Below are 20,138 nucleotides of genomic sequence, written 5' to 3' on the forward strand. Positions count from 1 at the left end.
ATAAATCTAGGTTCCTCAATTGTGAGTTGTTTAGTCTTGCGAAAATCGGGAGTCTTTTTTCTTTCCTCAGATGTAATTTTGGAAACCTAGAAGCTTTCTAGATCTATTGCATAATTCTTCATGTGATTTTGAGTTTGTAATTTCAGGTAGTTCATAGTAACAAAGAATTATTTATCGATGTCTATATTTTGTTTGATTTTCACAGACCAGTAAAAATCATTCGCTTGTTGGGAAGAGATACAGTGGAAGAAATCATTTATAGAAGGGCTATGTCAAAACTTAAACTGACCAACACCGTTATAGACGGTGGCCAGTTTTCTCTGAAAGGAAAGTCAGAAGCAGAAGGAGACATGCAGGTAAAATAGTATTCACTTTTAATTAGAAAAAAGCTAATGAACAGTTTAAAGAGTTTGCAGTTACAGTATTAGTATTTGTAAGCTAGAGAATTGACTCGGGCATTAATTCACAATATTTAAAGAGGAACTGCCATGTTATTTTACCATTCTTTTTAGATTTTCTAGCTATTTTAAAATATTTTGTATCGATTTGGTTTGCCTGCCCATTGTTTTCCTACTATCAAGTCTCTTAAGATTTTTGTGCTTTTGCATAGTCATCACTGTCATAGATATGCATACAAAGACAACAAACACACAACAAACGCATAGCTAGCCAGCGCCTAAGCAAGTACCCATTTTTGGAAAGGAGGCAGATAGATTTGCAGGTGTATGCTAAATGAATGGATGCTCGCTTAAGTCAAGCTTAAAGTCGACGTCATCCTTAGCTTCTTTACAGATAAAATAATTTCCATGATAGGATGAAGTGTTGAGTGTTTCAAAAAAATTGTAATACATTTAACTCAAACCAAGTATCACATTGTTGATACAGAATAATAATTGAAGCATTCACAATAAGTTGATACATGTGTAGTTTGACTCACCCAAATCCCACCAACACTACTACTCGGTAACCATACATGTCCGGTCCAGAAGTCGGATAAAATGACGATCATGATGCTGGCAAGCAAAGATTTAGCCACATCGCTACATCCAATAGACTTCACCAGGCCTTTGTCCACCTCCATTACCAGTGTCTGATATCCAGGGAATTACCATTTTGCCTAAGCCTCGGAGTCCCTCCATTTGCAACTATTAAAGTCCAGCGGGACAGCCCAGGTATCTCATGCAGGCACTCTTCCGAAGGAGCGGACAACAGGAAGCCTTTTAGTGGACTCCTAATATCTTCTCTAGGTCGAGAAGTAGGTGGCATAAGTTCAGCATAAAGTTGTTTATTACAGTATATTAAGAACTCAGTCTTGCCCAGCAGCAGGCAAGCAGTCACTTGAACAGCAGCATCACCAGGGCTGTATATGTCTGTATGGAGCCAGGATCTCCTTCACCCACCCCAACACCGCAATCCTCGGATCTCAATATATCTTCTGTCCTAGCATAGCTGATTTTGCCGTAAGGGCTTCCTACCAGTAGGACTGTATACTTCGGCAGGACCATGCTAGGTGCAGACAATGTGCCCCTATCACCCTGCATCAGGCGCAATCTGTGTCCTATCAAAGCCATTTAAAGTTTTTGAAGTGTAATGCTCTCACTGTATATCTTAAAGTGAATAATTTGCAACCTACTTCTAGGAGAAATTATCCACGTCTGTACACAGAAAAACATCCACATCTCCAATGTCACCTCAAACCCATTTTTTCCTCCCAGCAAAGTCTCACCCTCTGAACAAGACCAGAAGTGTCCTCTATTACTACCTGATACATCTTAGAGATCAATTGCTTAGTAGAGGTTGCCAGGAGCAATATATCCATAGCCTAACAAGGGGTAGGTTCATTAGGAAAGTTGCGGGTAATAGTTTTCAGCGATCTCAACAGCTTGTAATGCAGGAAAGTGTCAAGGGGAGTGCATAGTTTGTTCCCAGTAAATGTATGTAGAGGTAGGAATTGTGAATCTAACTATAGAATCCTCGAGGTGTGTAAGCCCTGCTCATTTAGTTGCATGATCGCCTTAGGCTAATGCGTTTCCGGCATAAGTGAATAGTGACTTTGTGGCAGAGATGGAGAATACAGAACACCTGTATCTGCCCGCTTGCCCAGTTCACACCAAACCTTGGAAGTGCATATAACCATCACCCTGTTTAATTTATAGTGCAGAAGTGGAGGTCCAAACAGGGACCTTAGCAGGGTAGGGCTAGCTACATCCTTCTCTACCGCTAAGTGTGGGAGGTAAGGGGCAAAAGAGAACCAATAATGCGCAAAGATAGTAGAGCTCTAGGTCAGGTACCACAATACCATCCGGATGTAAGGGCATCGTGAGGGTCTCCCATGATATTCAAGGCTGTTTGAGACCCCCATGTTAATTCAATAAATATGGATCAAACCTGTAGAAAAATGATTTCGCTTGAGGTAAAGGGATGGTGATAAACATATAAAGCAGTTTGGGAAGCAGCACAATTTGTATGAGTTCTATGCATCCTGCTAGTAATAGCTGGGGAGAGATTCATCGAGCAATCTTCTCAGACATCCTAGTACCAAACCCCATAATTTTCCTTACGGATTGTTTCCATATTACAATTTATCCATATGCCGAAATATTTAAGTGACTCATTGCACCATTCTAGTGGTATGTCCAGGACAAACTGTGCCATCCGGGGGTGGAAAAATCTGTGACCTCGACCAGTTAATTGCTCCATATCTAAAATGCTTCCTGAGCATGTCATTAAGACACAATATTAGATTCCTAAGATATAGCGCCCTGTCATCGACATATAGGTGTTTGCTAATTGGCCTATTCATGTATCTCATGGCGTGTGCTGCATAGTGTTGCTGAAGCTTAGCTGCAAGCAACTCAAGGGCTAACATAAATAGGATTGGAGAAAGGGAGCAGCCCTGTCTCATTCCCCTAAAAATATTGATGATGGGTGAGAGGCAGCTGTTCATATGAACCATGGTTGTGGAAAAGTGATAAAGAATTGTTATCCTGCCTATGAAGGTACTTACTAGGCAGGCCATCCTGGATAAGATTGTTGAGAGATAGTCCCACTCCAGGTAGACAAACGCCTAAGAAGTGTCTAAGATTAGTGCTTATGCATGTAACTCTGGGCTTAAATCTTGCATTAGAGCAAACTATGTGCACAGGTTGTGGGCCTTAGTGCGGGCCAGAGCAAACCCAGACTTGTCTGGGCATATCAGATCTGGAACAACAGATTCAAAAGTGTCATGATCAATTTAGCCAGTATTTTAGCATTTCAGTTGAGAAGGGATAGAGGGAGGGGGGGTAAGAATCTCAGTGTAGTGCCTGTTTCCTTGTTTTAGATGTGACAATGACAGCCTCATGCTCTGTATGGAGTAAACTATGTTGCTCCCGGGACTCCTCAAATTCTGACCCCAGGTGAGGTGTATGGATATCTATATAATGTTTGTAAAGCTCGGCTGACAGGCCATCAGATCTAGGGAGTTTACTAGTGGACAGCCACATATCGCCTCTCTTACTTCATCAAGGGTAAATGGCTGCTCTGTATGCCAACGCTGAGCATCATTTAGCCATCCCAAAGCTGTACCTTTCAGATAGACTGTAGTAGCTGTACTGGACATAGGACCCAAGGAATAGATTAGCTCAGAAACATATATGTAAAAAGTCCATAGGAGTTGTGGGGTGTCCTTGTAACAATTACCTGCCCCATTCACTGTCTGCCTGATATCATTGACTGCCTAGGGTTGCTTAAATTTGGTTGCTAGTGATCTTCCTGGTTGTCCTCCCTCCCAACAGGCATGAGCTCTAGCATACTTCCCCCCCAAACCTATATTGTCTCTCAGACTCTTCAGTGTACTCAGTCAGTTTCTTTGATTTCTGCTTGTAGCCGGGCATGGTTCATGGAAGTCAGAAATGTTTCCAAAGTCTTGAGTTGTTGCTCAAGTTAAGACAGGTATACGCTAAGAAATTTCAAAATCCTGCTTTGTTTGGCATGGCATGTGCCCCATACTGTGTCTTTAAAAGCCTCCCATTCAGTGCCCATCATGATAACCGAGCCCATAATAACCTGAAGGTATTCACCTGTAGCTTCTCGGATGTCCTCCGAAAATAACCTGTCTCGTAGTGCTTCTGTGTTCAGTTCCCACAATTCTTGGGTCACCAACATTACCAGGGGTCTTTGAGTCTGCATCACTGGGGAGTTGTCCGAGAGAGGGAGGGCCAAGTAACGCACATCTGTCACCCATGTCCCTACATCGCGTGTGATCAGCCAGTATTTCAGCCTAGACCATATATGATGTACAATGAATTAGCAAGTCCCAACCTTTTGTGCGGAATTTCGCTGCCTCCAAACAACTAGTAGTTTATGTTCATAAATTATTGGGCGCACATGCCGGGAAGCTCCTGGAAGTACCTGATGGATGCAACTAAAGTCTCCCCTCAATGATAGTGAACAACATTCATATCCATTATTTTCTCCTTAACAGGTTGTAAAAAGTTGGATCATTGATGTTGGAGCCTTAGCAGCTGACTTTTGTGATCTGTGCCGATCCCATTCTACCCCGCATCACCTAGTTGTGGCCCTGTTTATCCACACATGAAAGTTCGACTGCCAAGGGTTCACCCTTTTTAACGAGAATGGCAACACCTTGAACATAGAGTATAAGGACAATACAGTGTACAAGGTCTACTTCATAGCAAAGGTAGGAGCAACAGTAGGACTAAACTTCATCTTCTGCAATAGCACAATCTGGTGTCGGTCCAGGAATGACAGGACCTGACGCTTTTTTTCAGGTGTTCCAGAGTCATCCAACATTCCAGGTCAGACACGTTACCGTTTTTTATCCATGTGCTCAAGGGGATCTTCAGGAATAATAAGTTAGCCATGTAGCCATGCTTTTTTTGATGCGGCAATAAGGGACCAGCCAATGCAAGTTTTCTTGCTTCAGAGCTGAAAATCCCACAAAAGACCTGTCCTCCTTATCTCACCCACACTGATGGCCCAAATCAATCAGGAGATAACCTATTTCCAACCAAAGGTAATACAAACGTAACCTTTCTCAACAACGGGGTGAAAGACTGAGAGCAAAGTACAACCTACAAAAGCAAATTGATAGATGTAACCCTTGGAGGTCGCCAGAGAGTCCAATGAAGTCCCCTCAGTTTCTCATCAAGGGTAGCATGATAGATGTTATACACCAGCATTAATGAAATGTGTGACTCAAGCAGAGACAACATTTTAAATAATTATTTTAATTCCTGGACCACCAAGAGAAACTCAGTACCTTAAAACGATCAGTAGTATCTCCAGAGATATAGGCCTGGGTACAGAAGTACAATGAACGTTATAGCGGGGTGCAGAGTTATTTTGATGCATTGGTGAATCATCCTGGTTCTGGCTATTTTTCTTTACGGAAGCCCCTGTGAGAAAGTTTCTCTTGAAATTCTGCAGCCTGCTGCAGTGTGGAAAATATATGCGTTTTTTTCTGATGTGTGGGCCTCAGTCGGGCTGGATTAAGCATGGGCTTTGATCAACTGTTGTTTCACTGCCTGGAATTTAATTCTGGCCTCCTGCATAGCAATAGTAAAATCAGGGTAAAGTACTATGTCATAGCCCTCAAATGATAAGGTCTGCTTTTCCCTGGCTAGGCACACCAATGTGTCTTTGTCACGGAAATTCAACAAGCGGGCAATAATGCAGCCTGATGGAGCAACGGGGGTGGGCTAGTTGCCAGGCACCTATGCCCCCTCTCCACCACAAATAGGTGTGAGAAAACACCTGCCGCAAAAACTGTCTGAAGAAGCAGCTCAACATAGTCCTCCATTCATCCGTTATTGGCTGTTTCTGGAACCCTCAGTATGTGATTGTTGTTCTGTAGTAGGGGATCTCTGTGTATAGTCATAATCTAGTGAATAGTCCCGCCCATGTGCGTGGACCCCGGCAATCAAAAATAATCTCTTAAGTTGTCAGAAAATTGCAGAACTGCAAAGACACTTAAGAGAGAATTTAAAGACAGATAATGCAGCCTATATCCACAGGCTACACTGTCCAGTACTTCAACTAGAAATTCCACCAAAAGAACACACAAATAGCACAGCCTGCCCAGTTTCTTCCATAGAGAAGCTTGCCTCTACCAGTAAAATCCTCTGGAATGATAGAGAGGAAGGCATGGACAGACAAGCCCCATAGGCTGCCATTATGTGGCTTAAATAGGATAATGTGCCTTTAAGAGAACTTTCCAGAACTTCTCCCAGTATCCCAGAATGCACAGCAGGTCCCTCTTACTTACAGTTCTTTTTTCCGGATCCTGTTAACAGGACCCTGGTGCATTGAGCTCTCCCTTTTTCAAGAGTTTATTGGAATTTTGTGCACTTTTGGCTTTAAAAGTGTTTTCAGTTGTGTACTTGGTGTTTCCCTTCACTCCTGTGTATTTGTTCAGGCTTTTTAGGGCTCTAAAATGCCTGCTCTCTTCGACAAGTGCCCAGCATGTGGAAGGAAGAAGGCCAAGACTGATCCACACAACGTCTGCATACTCTGTCTCCCTGAAGCACATGTCCCTGAAGAATGTGACATCTGCCAGACCTTTTCTACAAGGACCCTGAGGGACAGGCTGAAGATTAGGCTTCAAGGCCTAGAGGAGAGACGGCTGCAGGCTGCAGGTGGGTCTGGGCAGCCTGGGAAGGCTCCCTCTGCCTCTTCTGAGGCCTCTGGGGGGCTCCCCAGAGGCAGGAAGCCCAGCAAACGGTCCCGGTCTCCGTCGATTGCATCGACGACGACGTCGAGAGGGATGACGACGGTGTGGTCCCCATCTCCCCGGGGCTCCGGGTCGAGACAGTGTGGAAGATCGACGTCGAAAGGCCTGGGTAGGCCGCCGTCGAGATCACCGCCTACGGCGTCTTCGACGTCAGCGTCAAGCCATCGACGTCCAAGAAGGACCGACAGGCATTGGCGCTCGCCGTCGAAGCAACACCGCTGATCGCCGTCGAGCAGACGGTCGGCGTCGAGGACCGCGAGAAAACGGTCGGCGCAGAGGAGGAGTCGACGCTCATCGTCGAGGTCTGACCGTTCGTTGTCACGGTGGCGGCGTTCGGCATCGAGGAAGAAACACTCGACGTCGAGGAGGCGGCGTTCGACGCCGGAGTCGCGGGGTCGACGTTCGACGCCGGAAAAGCGACGCTCGACGTCGAGCAGAAAGAGATCGGCGTCTCTGAGACTTTCCGCCTCTCCTAAGCGGCGCAGAAGGAGTTCTGGCACCAAAAGTCACGCTGGGTCTGGTGAAGGACACCTGAGGCGTCGCTCACATACTGGAGGGTCTGGTTCACAGTCACCTCCCCCGAAGAAGTCACCGGGCTTGGTGTACTCGGTGGTTTATACACCACCTCGGCCTAAAACGCCCGCCTCTTCCTAAGGAGGATCCTCCCATCAATCCTCCGCTACCACCACTTCCTCCAGAGGGGCAACCCCCTCCACCGGTCCCTCCTCATGGGCCGGCTCCTCGGTCTGAGATACCTCCTGTCCTTCCACCGAGGTCGGTGTCACTGCCTCCACTCCCTACACCGCCTAAGGGGACTCCAAAACCTAAACCCCAGGATAGGCCACGGAAGATGCCTCCACGGAAACCTGCAGAACGTCCACGTACTGGGAGATCGCGATCATGTTCCAGGAGGAGGGAACGATCGCGCAACAGGTCATCCACACGGTCAAGGCGGCGCAACAGGAGGCACAGGTCTCGTTCCCGGACAAGGTCTTCAGGGACCAGGGACTATTCTCTGACATTGTCTGAGTCACCGGAAACAAGGGTTTCACCGATTGATGATCTGGTGTCTTGCCATGACGTCCTTTTACGAGGTGCAGCAAAATTGGGCATCTCTTTGACGGTGCCCACGCCCAAGACATCGGTGATCTTCGAGACGCTGCACCAGAATCATCTGTCTCGGCCATTACTACCACTGGTACCGGGCCTGGAAGATCCGGCCATGGACCTTTTTCTCACCCCGGCGGTGACTAAGGCGGCCCCCTCGAGGCTGCAGAAAAAATACCGGGCTCCCGATTCGGATCCGTCTTTTCTAAGGGTGGAACCCCCTCCAGACTCTGTGATTGTGACGGCAGCTCGTAAACAGCATGCCACCACTCCGTCCTCCACAGTTCCACCAGATAAGGAATCTAGGTGGTTGGATTCGTCTGGGAGAAAGGTTTGTGGGACATCGGCGACTTCCATGAAGGCTGCGAGTGCCACAGCCTTGTTGGGGCGGTATGACTGAGCCCTCTGCGAATCCCTACAGCAATTTGTGAAACATCTGCCGCGTGATAAGAGAGAAGATTTCCAAGAGGTGTTGAATGAGGGGATGTTGGTGGCGAATCAGGTCATCAGTGCCGCAGCCGACTCTTCCCTGCTGGCGGCGCATGGTTTCTGCCATGGGATTAACTAGCGAAGACACGCCTGGCTCCGCCTCACGTTGCTAAAACCTGATGCACAACAAAGGGTTGCCAATCTACCATTCTCTGGCGAATCCCTATTTGGAAAACATGCGGATGACGAAATGGCCCGCATGAAGGCGGAGGCCGAAACGCTCACAGCTGTGGGGTTGGAAAAACCCAAGGAGAACAAGAAGTCTTACCGCCCGTTCCAGCGACGGTTCGGTGGACAGGGCAGAGGGCGTGGCCAGTCTTTAGGACAACAGCAGCAGCAACAACAGCAGCAGTTCCGAAGACCGTTCCAGAAGCGCCAGAAAGGCAGAGGCGGCCACCAGTCGGCAACAGCGACTAAAGGCCCGGCCGGGTCTAGGCCCTGAGCGCTTACTTCCCCTACATCCGTTACCCACTCCGGTGGGGGGAAGCGTTCAATTTGTTCTGGCAGAGTGGAGAAAAATTACTCAGGACAAGTGGGTGCTGAATATTATTTGCAATGGATACAGTCTTCGGTTCAACAGCCCGCCTCCATCAATCCCTCCGGTCAGCTCGCAGTTTCAGCTGCGCGAGCTCCAGGCAGAGGCCGATATCCTGTTAAGGAAAAGGGTGATAGAAGACGTACCTCTGTCTCAAAGAGGAAGAGGTCTGTACTCCCGGTTCTTCCTGGTTCGAAAAAAGGACAAGAATGAGTTCAGGCCCATTCTGGATTTGCGACAAGCAAACAAGTGGATTCGCAGAGAAAAGTTTTGCATGCTGTCGTTGCATCAGATTTATCCGCAGCTGCAACGGGGAGACTGGCTGTGTGCCATAGACCTACAGGATGCATACTTCCATGTGCCCATTGCACACAAACACAGGAAGTTCCTGCGATTCCAAGTCGGCGCCAATCATTATCAATACACAGTACTGCCATTCGGACTGAAGTCTGCGCCGAGAACATTCTCGAAGTGCATGGCGGTGGTAGCAGCACACCTGAGAAAGAACAAGGTGTTCGTCTACCCGTACCTGGACGATTGGTTGATCAAGGCCTCCTCCTTCTCGGAAGTGCAAGCACACTTCCAGAAGACGTGCGTTCTCCTTAACAAGCTGGGGTTGCACATCAACATGTCCAAGTCTGTCCCGATTCCGGTCCAGTGCATACAGTACTTGGGAGCATCCACCAATACGCTGTCAGCAAGCGTGTCTCCTTCGGAGGAGCGACGATTATCACTGCTTCGGAAGGCTCAGGCTCTTATGACCACTCCATCTACAACAGTGAGGACGGTGTCTTCTCTACTGGGATCGATGGCCTCGTGTATCTTCCTAACACCTCACGCACGACTGCACATGAGACCGTTGCAAGAGTGCTTGGAGGACCAGTGGGATCAGAGGAAAGGATCTTGGGACGACAAGATACGACTGTCTCTGCATGCTCTTCAGTCTCTGCAGTGGTGGTGTTCGGCGAAGCATCTCCTCAGAGGGGTTCTCTTCCACAAAGACATTCCCACTCAGACGGTCGTGACGGATGCTTCTCTCCACGGTTGGGGGGCGCACTCCGGAGAATTACAGATTCAGGGAACGTGGTCCCCGCTGGAGGCCACGTATCACATCAATTTCCTGGAACTCAGAGCTGTTCACTTGGCACTGAAGGCCTTTCATCCGTCCTTTCAGACCAACTCTCTGCTTGTACAGACGGACAATACGACCACGATGTATTACCTCAACAAGCAGGGGGGTTCGAGATCGCGCACTCTGTCGCAGGAAGCGCAGGCGAACTGGCATTGGCTTCTGGCTCGAGGACTGACGATAACGGCTGCACATCTGCCAGGTGTGCAGAATGTTCAGGCGGACGCACTGAGCAGACTGATTCAGGGAAACCACGAATGGGTCTTAAACGACGAAGTACTAGGAGAAGTCTTCGCAAGGTGGGAAACTCCAGACGTAGATCTGTTCGCCACCACCGAAAACAGCAAATGCCGAGACTTCGCCTCCAGGTACTACCAGCAGGGTGTGGTAAATAAATAAATAATACCTCTCTTTTTGACTAGACATATATCATAACAGATAGCTCAATAAATAAGAGTCAAGATTCGAGGTAGTAGGAGTTTTGCAGGTTTAATACAGCATAAGGACAGGAACAGGACAACCTGCATAGGAATAGGATGGCAGGGCCCAGCAGCTGCTGGGGCTAGGTCTGGGATGAGCGCGCTGACCTTTAATAACAATACATGAGCATATATACATAACGCAAACACATAGCATTACATTGCAGTAGGCGTAGCAGTGGGTGGAGCAGAAGGCGTGACGCGTAGCAGTCGCGAAAGATAAGGGGGAAAAGAGGTGTAACAGGGCGTATACATAGACATGTGATGCAAACGTAACAGAATATGTCATGAATGGGGCGGAAACCATGGAGGGGGCTACCTAAGGAGCCGGGACCTCTAACCTGATGGTGCGCGCAAACTAGCAATGACGTATCACTAGGAGAAGCTGGGGGCTTTGAACTCTGTGCTAGGAGCAGAGACTGAAGTCTGGAGAGTCAGGGCGACATGTACCTAAACAGTATCTAGTATCTGATGTTTAGAGAACATGTTGATATAAACTAGAAGTCAGGAGGGGAAAAGCTAACTTGATTCTAAGACTGGACCATGCATTATTCTACATGTAGTGCGTGATGAAGAATATTAAATGACCATTAAATGCAGTATTTCTCTAACGTGGAGACGTGAAGGCTAGACAATGACGGAAACTATTGATGCAGTTCAGTAGCTTAGGAATGCAGAGAAGGAGGACTGAACTGATAACTAGAATCATAACATATTCTTGGCAGACTCAGAGGCTGCGCCAGGCTGGACCGGGCACTGCGAGGCAGGAAGTAAGTGAAGGGTCGAGGATACAGGTGGGGGCTGTATCGCTCCTCAGCGAGGCTTCAGGAGACAGGAGCTGAATCTGGTGTCCAGGCCCTTTTGAGGCCTAGAAACGGGGACTTTATAATAGAATAACGTGCACACTGAGAAACGTGGCAACGTAGCTTTACATAGGCCTGATATTCGTAGTATTCACGAGGGCTGGAAACTGGCATACTAGAGATGGACACAACTATAATTGCGTCATTAATCGAACATGGGGAATGCATATGCATATTTAATCATGCACACATAACATATGATGGATGACACGTAGGGACACAGAACATGGCAAAATTTACTTTTCCACATTCCCTCCTTGTCACTACGTTTCCATCAGGAAACATCAATTTTCATGATACCATCTATCATTTCATACAGTATCATTTGCTCGTCTCGAATTATCCTGGAACGGGATTTAGAACGGGGCTTGGGACTAGGAATACAAGAGGTAGCACAAATGCCGCAAATCGCAGGGCCACATTGTATACAGAGGCAGCAGCTGAATATGATCGCTACTGCAATACCTAGAAAGGACAAGACTTTCCATCCCCAGGCGGAAATTATATTCCAGAACCAACCGGACCATGTCCAGGTGCCTGGATCTTGGTGTAACAGATGGGCAATTTTATGGAGTCTGGTTATAGCTGAATAAACAGACGGCGCGTTATTTGGAATGAAAATGCAGCAACTAGATCCGATGACTCTACAGGCCCCGCCCCTATCGGCCAGTATGACGTCAAGGACGAGACGATTCTGTAAAACGACAAATCTCATAGCAGACTGCTCTTCGGTTAAGTTACCTAGAGCAGAGGCAGTCTCATTTACTACAGCTTCGAGGGTTCTGGTTAACCTACGGATCAGTTTACTATTCTGGATAGGTCCTATAAAGAAGAAGAAACCTCTATTGAAATCTGTATACTGTTCTAGAGCAGTTTCAGTATAATCGACAATTGGGGACTCCCTTCTATGTCTAATGTGTACTAGATGTGTATTTCTATGATAATCAGGTGGGGCTAGGAAAACTGGTGGCAGCAGGAAGGCAATGTAACAGGTTCCCTCCCAATCGAGGGGCAGACGAACATATGCGGTTTGACCACAAATAAAATAAGAATGACGTGAAGCTTTAAAGATAGATTTCCCACTGTCACTATACTTGACAATAGTAGTACAATCACTGTGTCCTACGTGTACGGAACCATAATTACGGACACATAATTCGCCTTTGACTGGTAGTACTGAAATAGCAGGTAAGTCTGGAGTAGTATCAGACTGAACATTCAGGACCATGAAATTCGACGAATAATTACCTAAATTATACACTTCATTTTCTAGATCTAAACCTGTTCTGTGGGAGAGACCTTGCTTGTCTGGAAAACATGTACTGTTAAGAAAAGACATATCTGTTGAGGATGACGTTAACGTGGACCATGCTCCACACGAACCATTATGTGAAAATGGATAAGGAAAAAGTGGCAGAACTCCCTTCGGTGTCTGGAAAGGGGGGAGTCGACCACACACCCAACAATTAGTGGCATTGCTGGACTGGTGTGAGTAATGTAACATGCGGATAAATGAGTTATTTTGCATAGCGAGGCGGTAAGAGAGTTCATGAGGAGGCAGATCACTAAACGTGTGCTCTACTGTAGCATTAGCAGACTTATTTACATGAAGAACTGGGAAGTACAGGAAAAATGCATAACTCGTGCAGGAAATCATAATGCTGAGAAACAATATGAAACATAGAAAAACGATACATCGGATTGAGTTTTGACTAACTCTCTCACTATGGGGGTCTATTTTATACATGTCAGAAACAGTCTAACCGTTTCACCTAGGGGAGGACTTAGACAATCAAACTGACTGACTTATTTTACTAGACCGGAGTTTTAGCTTATACTCCTGTTGTGGAGTTTTCTCTATCAGGGGAGGGGTTGTAGCAATGTCTTTTGCGGGACAGTCCTTGAGAACAATGCTTTGGCAATCCTTCAAATCCTGGGAAATGTTCTTTAAGACGGGTTTCAGTCCATTAAAAAGTTTGACATGAGAAAGGTGTACCCAGCCTTTGCGTCCTTCCAACTTCACGGCTGTACGGGTGGTGAGGAGGACCTGTCGGGGCTCTTTCCAACGAGGCTCCAGCGGACTTGATCTGTCAAAGTTGCGGACCATCACCATGGATCCTGGAACGATTTCATGCGGTGCCACCTCGGTATTGTCTGGAAATGCGGCAGCAACCTGTGAACGACATGAGTTGAGGGCAGACATCAAGGAAGCTAGGTAATCTGTCAGCATATTACTTGAAACATCGGTAATACTTCGGGGTCTAGGAGTACCCCACATGTTAGGGGGGCGGCCGAAAACGACCTCATACGGGGACAGACCTGATCTGGAATGTGCGACCATGCGCATATAAAATAAAGCGACTGGCAGAGCTACTAGCCAGTCCACACCTTTTTCTTTACACACTTTTGCAATACGGATTTTCAGGGTCTGGTTATGTCTCTCTACGAGACCGGCTGCTTCAGGATGGCGTACACAATGAAACTTCCACTGGTACCCTAGCAAAAGGGAAACGTGCTTCATGAGTTCAGATGAGAATGGCTGGCCGTTGTCAGAATATACGACTCTAGGGAGTCCATAACGGGGGGAAGAACTCACGAACCAACTGCTTGGCAGTGGTCGCGGCTGTGTAATCTGGGACTGGATATGCTTCTGTCCACCTGGACAAAGCGCATACAACTACAAGGACATACTTGAAACCTCGGCATCGCTCCATCTGAATATAATCCATCTGGAGGACTTCAAAAGGGTGGTCAGGGGGCTGGAATCCACCTTGTTCCACCGGGACACTTTTACCTGGATTAAACTGACAACATATCATACAGGTACGGACTTTCTGCTTGGCTGCAGCTCGTAAATGCTTGTTAAACCAAATGTTCTGGATACTGTCTAACATAGCTTTTTCTCCTAAATGTGCTGGACTATGTACGGTATTAATAATGACTTGAACCATAGAGTCGGGGAGAAACCATGTGGCTCTACCCTTTGTTAACCATCCTTGATCTGTCTGGACCCCTCCTTGTTCGGACCATTTCTTGATTTCTTCGGGAGTAGCATGTAACTGGATATCTATGACATCTTGTGTAGGGTCCTTAACTGTCATACATGTAATCGGATCTGGAGTGTGTGTCATGTTAACTGGAATGTCTAGAGTCTGTGCTGTAAGCTTGGCTGTGCGATCTGCTAGATCATTACCTTGAGAAATAATGTCAGTAACTTTCGTATGTGCTTTGCACTTCATGATAGCGATAGATGTCGGCAAGTGTATGGCATCTAACAGAGCTTGAATAAGGAGACCATGCTGAATCTTGGTTCCATGAGAAGTCATGAAACCTCTCTCCTGCCAGAGCACTCCGAAGTCGTGTACGACTCCAAATGCGTAACGTGAATCTGTGTAAACATTAACTTTCAAGTTCTTGGCATGTATACAGGCCTGTGTCAGAGCAACTAGCTCTGCTGCTTGAGCGGACAGGGTATCAATACGGTGTGTTTCAAGAACTTCGGTGTCAGTAGTCACTGCATACGCGGCGACTAGTTCTCCTGTACTTGTTCTTAGGCATGAACCATCCACATAAAGTGTCAGGTCGGGGTCTGGTAACGGAATATCTGTCAGATCTTGTCTTGGCTTAGTCATAATGTTAACTACTTCCACACAGTCATGTGGGTCAGGATTTGAATTAACTGATGGTAACAGTGTAGCAGGATTTAAAATGTTGCAGCGTCTGATTTCTATGTGTGGCTGGAACAGTGTCAATTCATAACCAGTTAAACGTGCAATTGTCAAATGCTGAGTTTGTGTTCGGTTTAAAAGAACTTCCACAGAATGTGGAACTTGTACTGTCAAGGAGTGTCCTAAGACTATGGAATCACTTTGTCTGATAGCTAGTGCTGTGGCTGCAACTGACTTGAGGCACGCAGGCAGAGCCTGGGCTACAGGATCTAATGTGCTCGAAAAATAAGCACAGGGCTTGTATTGTCCTGCTTGATCTTGTGTGAGAACAGATAATGCTGTACCTTCACGTTCAGTGACGAAAAGTGTAAAAGGCTTACTGTAGTTCGGTGTCGCTAGAACTGGAGCTTGGCATAGGACTTTCTTTAACTCGTTGAAACTAAGTGTATGTTCAGATGTCCAAGGGAGGACAGTCGATACGGCTGCCTCCTGTGTCGTTAACTGTATCAGTGGCTTGGCTAGAAATGCATACTGGGGAATCCATTGTCTGCAATAAGAAGTAAGGCCGATAAAAGCACGTACCTCCTTCTGGGTCTTGGGCTGGGGAAGACTCGCTATTAACTGGATACGGTCTGGTGTCAACTGCCTACCCCTCTTGGACAGTAAGTGTCCTAAGTAGACCACTTGCTGGACACAGACTTGAAGCTTAGAAGGGGACACCTTGTGCCCCATCTCGGCTAGAAAATACAAGACTGTAAGGGATGCTCGCTCGCAACCACGTTCGGAACGGGCTGTGATCAGTAGATCATCGACATACTGGAGCAGGGCAGTGTCAGTTGGCATGTGAATGTTGTCTAGTTGTCTCTTGAGTGCTTGACTGTAAATACTAGGACTTTCTGTGAAACCTTGAGGAGCTCGTGTAAACATATAGCTCCTTCCATTTAAACAAAATCCGAAAAGGAACTGGCTGTCTGGATGAATAGGAACACTGAAAAATGCGTTCTTGAGGTCTATGACAGTGAAGAACGTGGCTTCGGAATCAATGGCCGTTAATAGGGAAGAGATGTCTGGGACAACTGGGTACTGAGGAATAATACATTTATTAAGCTCTCGTAGGTCAATCACTAATCGATATACTGGGGGTGCATTTGGATCAGTACGTTTCATGACTGGAATGATCGGAGAATTACATACATTGGAGTCAGTTTCTACAACCACTCCCTGAGCAATAAGCTCGTCAATAATTTTGGATAAGGCTGCTACAGCCTCAGGTGGCAATCTGTACTGTCTGATTCGTGGTAACACTACACCTGGCTTGAGAGTCACACGATAGGGTGTGATTTGCATGTAACCTACATCAGTTGGACCTTGCGCCCATAAGTGCTGCGGGACATTAGACAGTCTTGAATCAAAATCTCGTAATACATAGTGACCCTTGAAGTCACGTAGGAACAATCGTATTCCCTCTGGGGAACAGCATATAACTGCACCTAACTCTTTCAGTGTCTTAATGCCTAATAGATTTTCTGGACATGACTTAGTAAGTAACAGATCAGTAGTGCGGGACAATGGACCTACTTCTAGAGTAACTGGCTTTGAAATCTCATTTACGATAGGTTTTCCTGAAAATCCAAGGGAAACATTTCTTGAGCCTGAGAGCGGAGCCCCTGGAACTTCTGCGTGACTAATTGTGGTCCTACTTGCCCCTGTATCAATCAAAAACTTTCTGTCTTTCCCTAATACTTGACTGTGAACATAGGGACCTTCTTGATCTACAGGTATCTCGATGAGGGGCAAGCCTACCTCCCTCTCTAGGCTGTTTCATGAATACTGCTGGTACTCTGGATACTCAGACTGTGCATACTGGTACATCTGCGATGTAACATGCTGTGTTGCAGCAATAGGCTGCGGTGCGGTAACTGTCTGTGGTGCATTCTGTGGCTGAGGAATCTGTGAAACTTGTTCTTGTCTAGGCGGACGTGGTCTTTCTTTAGTCTTACCAGTAGCTATGTTGTGTTTCAGGACTGCACACTCATTTATGAAATGACCTGGCTGTTTACAATAATTGCAGTTCCCTTTAACGGGAGCTGCAGGATGACTGGCTTGATTCGGACCCCTCTTCTGACTGTCTTGAGGAACAGATTGTGCAACTAGTACTTTCATTTTCGTGTCTTTCATACGTTTTCTCTCGTGTTCTTGTTCTTCTCTGATTCTATTCTGGTGGTATTGAAGCATTTGCAACATCTGGGACGGGGTATTAGCTTGCCAGGTACCTTCGACTTTCAGAACTCGATTTTTAATTGGTGGGCTTGAATTCTCGACTAGTTTAGTAACAAAAAGGTGAGGGTATGACTCACTACTTGTCTTGAGGCCACTGTTGATACTGAAACATTTTTCAAATCTAGAATAAAAATCACTAATATCCTCATCTTGTTTCTGTTTACAGGCTGAGATTGCATCCCAGTCTTCTTTTCTAGTTGTCAATAATCTAGGTAAAACTTGTATTAATAATTCTGGTAATTCTTTACATTTATCTCCAAGACCGGTACCTGGTACTCGTGCCTTGTCTTCAGCTTCTAGGACTGCCCAATCGATCTTTTTCTCTCCCACCTCCCATTCTTTTTCCTTGAGCTTTTCATACACCCCTGCGGGCAGCAGAACCTTTAACATTTTAATTATATCTGGGTATGTGTATTCTCCCATACGGAGCATGTCTTTTAATTCTCTATGGAACCCTGCTGGATCTTTGTCATGACAGGGAATTAATTTCTTCATCTCGAGGAGTTCCATCTTTGTAATTGGAGTGTAAACAAACACTCGCTGCATTTCGCCACCCGTTCCTTTAACTGGGTGGACTTCTCGTAACGGATTCTGTCTCTCCATGTAAAATGGTTTACTTTCTGGGGGTGAGGCATGAACAAAATGCGGGTTCAGAAACGTTCTATATTTGTGACGCTGTTCTAGAATGACACTAATTAAATCGGTACCTAGACCTTTCCATCTATACTGGAGTAACTCGTTCAGGACATCATGTAACGGGCCTGGATCAGAGTGCTGACCCTCATACAATGTAATGAGGTGCTGAATCATATACATACCCGCCAGTCGTTGCTCGGCTGGGGGCATTTTCAGAAACATTTGTGCCACTATTTCGTCTGGAAAAGTGGTAGAATCAGTAATCCATCGGACTGCTGATCGGGCTAGTTCTTGTTCATGCATGGTACTTAACTCACTGTAACCGATTCGTGATTTCAGAATGTGATCGGTAGCTTGAAACACTTGTTCTAGTGAACCTTGTTCTGGTGCTGGAGAATGAAAAATAGACTTGTGTTCTAGGCGTAAATGGCGATCTGGAAATCTAGATTTTCCTACATACGCTATTCTGGCGGGATTCTCGTCCTCTACCTCTTCAGTATCAGAGTTACTTTCTTTCTCGCTTACTTGTGCTGCTTTACGTTGTTCGTGTATCTTTATTATTTCTCTACGGATTTTCTTGTACATACTCTCCATAGCACCGACGGTCTTGTGCTTACCCTCGGCTATATTATCACTCCACCTTGTCAGGATTTTCATTTCGGCCGGATCTTTAGACGGGTAATCTTGTTCTCTTATTAGACAATTTATCAGAAACTTTAATATCATGAGCTGGATCTCGGCTTTCCTTTGAGACATGGCCTCGCTAATACTTTCTGGATCATCCCCTGTACGGATGAAACGATATATTCTGTCTAGATCTTCTTTCATATTCGGTAAGGTGACTAGATACTCGGCCACCTTTCTTACGCGGAATGAATATAAGACCATATTATCCTCGCCTGGGACTGGATCATAGCCGCATTCGGCAAGGGATTTTCTTATTTCTGCTACAGTCTGATGTCTAGGCGTACGCTGTGACGCTTGTGCATGTAATTCGGCTAACGTTAAACGCTTGTGTGGCGGCGGGGTTTGAGGAGTACCTCCTCCTGCGGCCCCTAAACTGGAGTCTACGTCTACTGAGGCTCTTCGTCCTGGCAGAGTGGGAAATGGAAATGTAGGCTGGACTTGTATGGCGGGCTGGACCGGGGGTACCGTAACGGGTACTCCGGTGTCTGGAGGAGCGGGAAGTGCCTGATTTACAGGGACTGGCGGAGCACGAACAGGATTTGCATATTCTGGGACTGTGTCGTCCAAATAGGACGAAATAAAAATATCAGCTGCGGTCTGTTTGTGACGTAGCTTGGTCGGAACTAATGGTGGCGGGAAATTACTGGATGCCTCTGGGGTCGCTTTTGGCAAGCCCTCGGCAAGGAGAGGATACATACCCCTAATAAGGGCATGCCTCTGTCTGTCTGACTGTTCGGCTTTGACTTGTTCACCAATCTCGATTAGTTCTTTTTCTTGTGCTCGTTCTAAGGATTCTCTACTTAATTCTGACTTTCTGATTTCCTTTTCAGTTCTTTTATGAGCTTCTTTGCGCCATAACTCGATGGCATCTTTCTGTGACTGTCTGGCTTTCTTTTTCCATAATGCTTCTTCTACTCGCATGATGCATTCGGCATCCCATGTACCCGATACGGGCCATCTATACTTTTCTTCTAACTGTTTGGTATACTCTACCCATAAATCTAGATACAATATGGCGCTTATGCCATGCTTCTGATACATAAAGTGACCTGGACTGTCCCTCGGCGGAACAGGAACTGCTTCTTCTAACAAACCTTTTCTAGTTCTTAGCTGACGTAATCTCGAAAAGAGAGACATTGTAAACTTGAATCGGAACACAATACAATACACGAGGAACGATAACAACTGGGAAAACAATTCAGGCATACCACGACATTGGAAATACATTGAACAATATCATAACATAACAGTTCGGACAGAATATTACCTGGAATACTGAGAACAGAAACACAAGAATTTCTCGAGAACGGAACAGACTAGAGTTACTGGATGCACTGCTGAAACAGTACGGAACATACCGGTCCCATAAAGGGACGCATCAAGACCCGTATCCACCTAGGTGAACACTTCGTTTGTGAGTCTGTGTACCACCAACCCACGGACCAGAGTCAATTTAGATTGACCCTGTCTAGATACTACCCCAGTAATGGTACTCACCGGGCAGCAAGAACGGAAGGCCTCGGACTGGACTG

At 46.3% G+C, this 20,138-nt stretch overlaps 1 protein-coding gene across 2 annotated transcripts in view; it reads left to right on the forward strand.

Annotated features, from left to right (window-relative positions):
- Positions 1 to 20,138, forward strand: part of CHD1L (chromodomain helicase DNA binding protein 1 like) — a 296,369-nt gene that overhangs the window by 149,411 nt on the left and 126,820 nt on the right. For both annotated transcript variants that reach the window (XM_078658336.1, XM_078658337.1), the window contains exon 14: positions 206 to 356. In XM_078658336.1, the coding sequence (XP_078514462.1) occupies positions 206 to 356 (151 nt within the window). The remainder of the gene's footprint in view (positions 1 to 205; positions 357 to 20,138) is intronic.

This window comes from Lissotriton helveticus, chromosome 8 (genome assembly GCF_964261635.1).
Source record: "Lissotriton helveticus chromosome 8, aLisHel1.1, whole genome shotgun sequence".
In the NCBI taxonomy this organism is placed as follows: domain Eukaryota; kingdom Metazoa; phylum Chordata; class Amphibia; order Caudata; family Salamandridae; genus Lissotriton; species Lissotriton helveticus.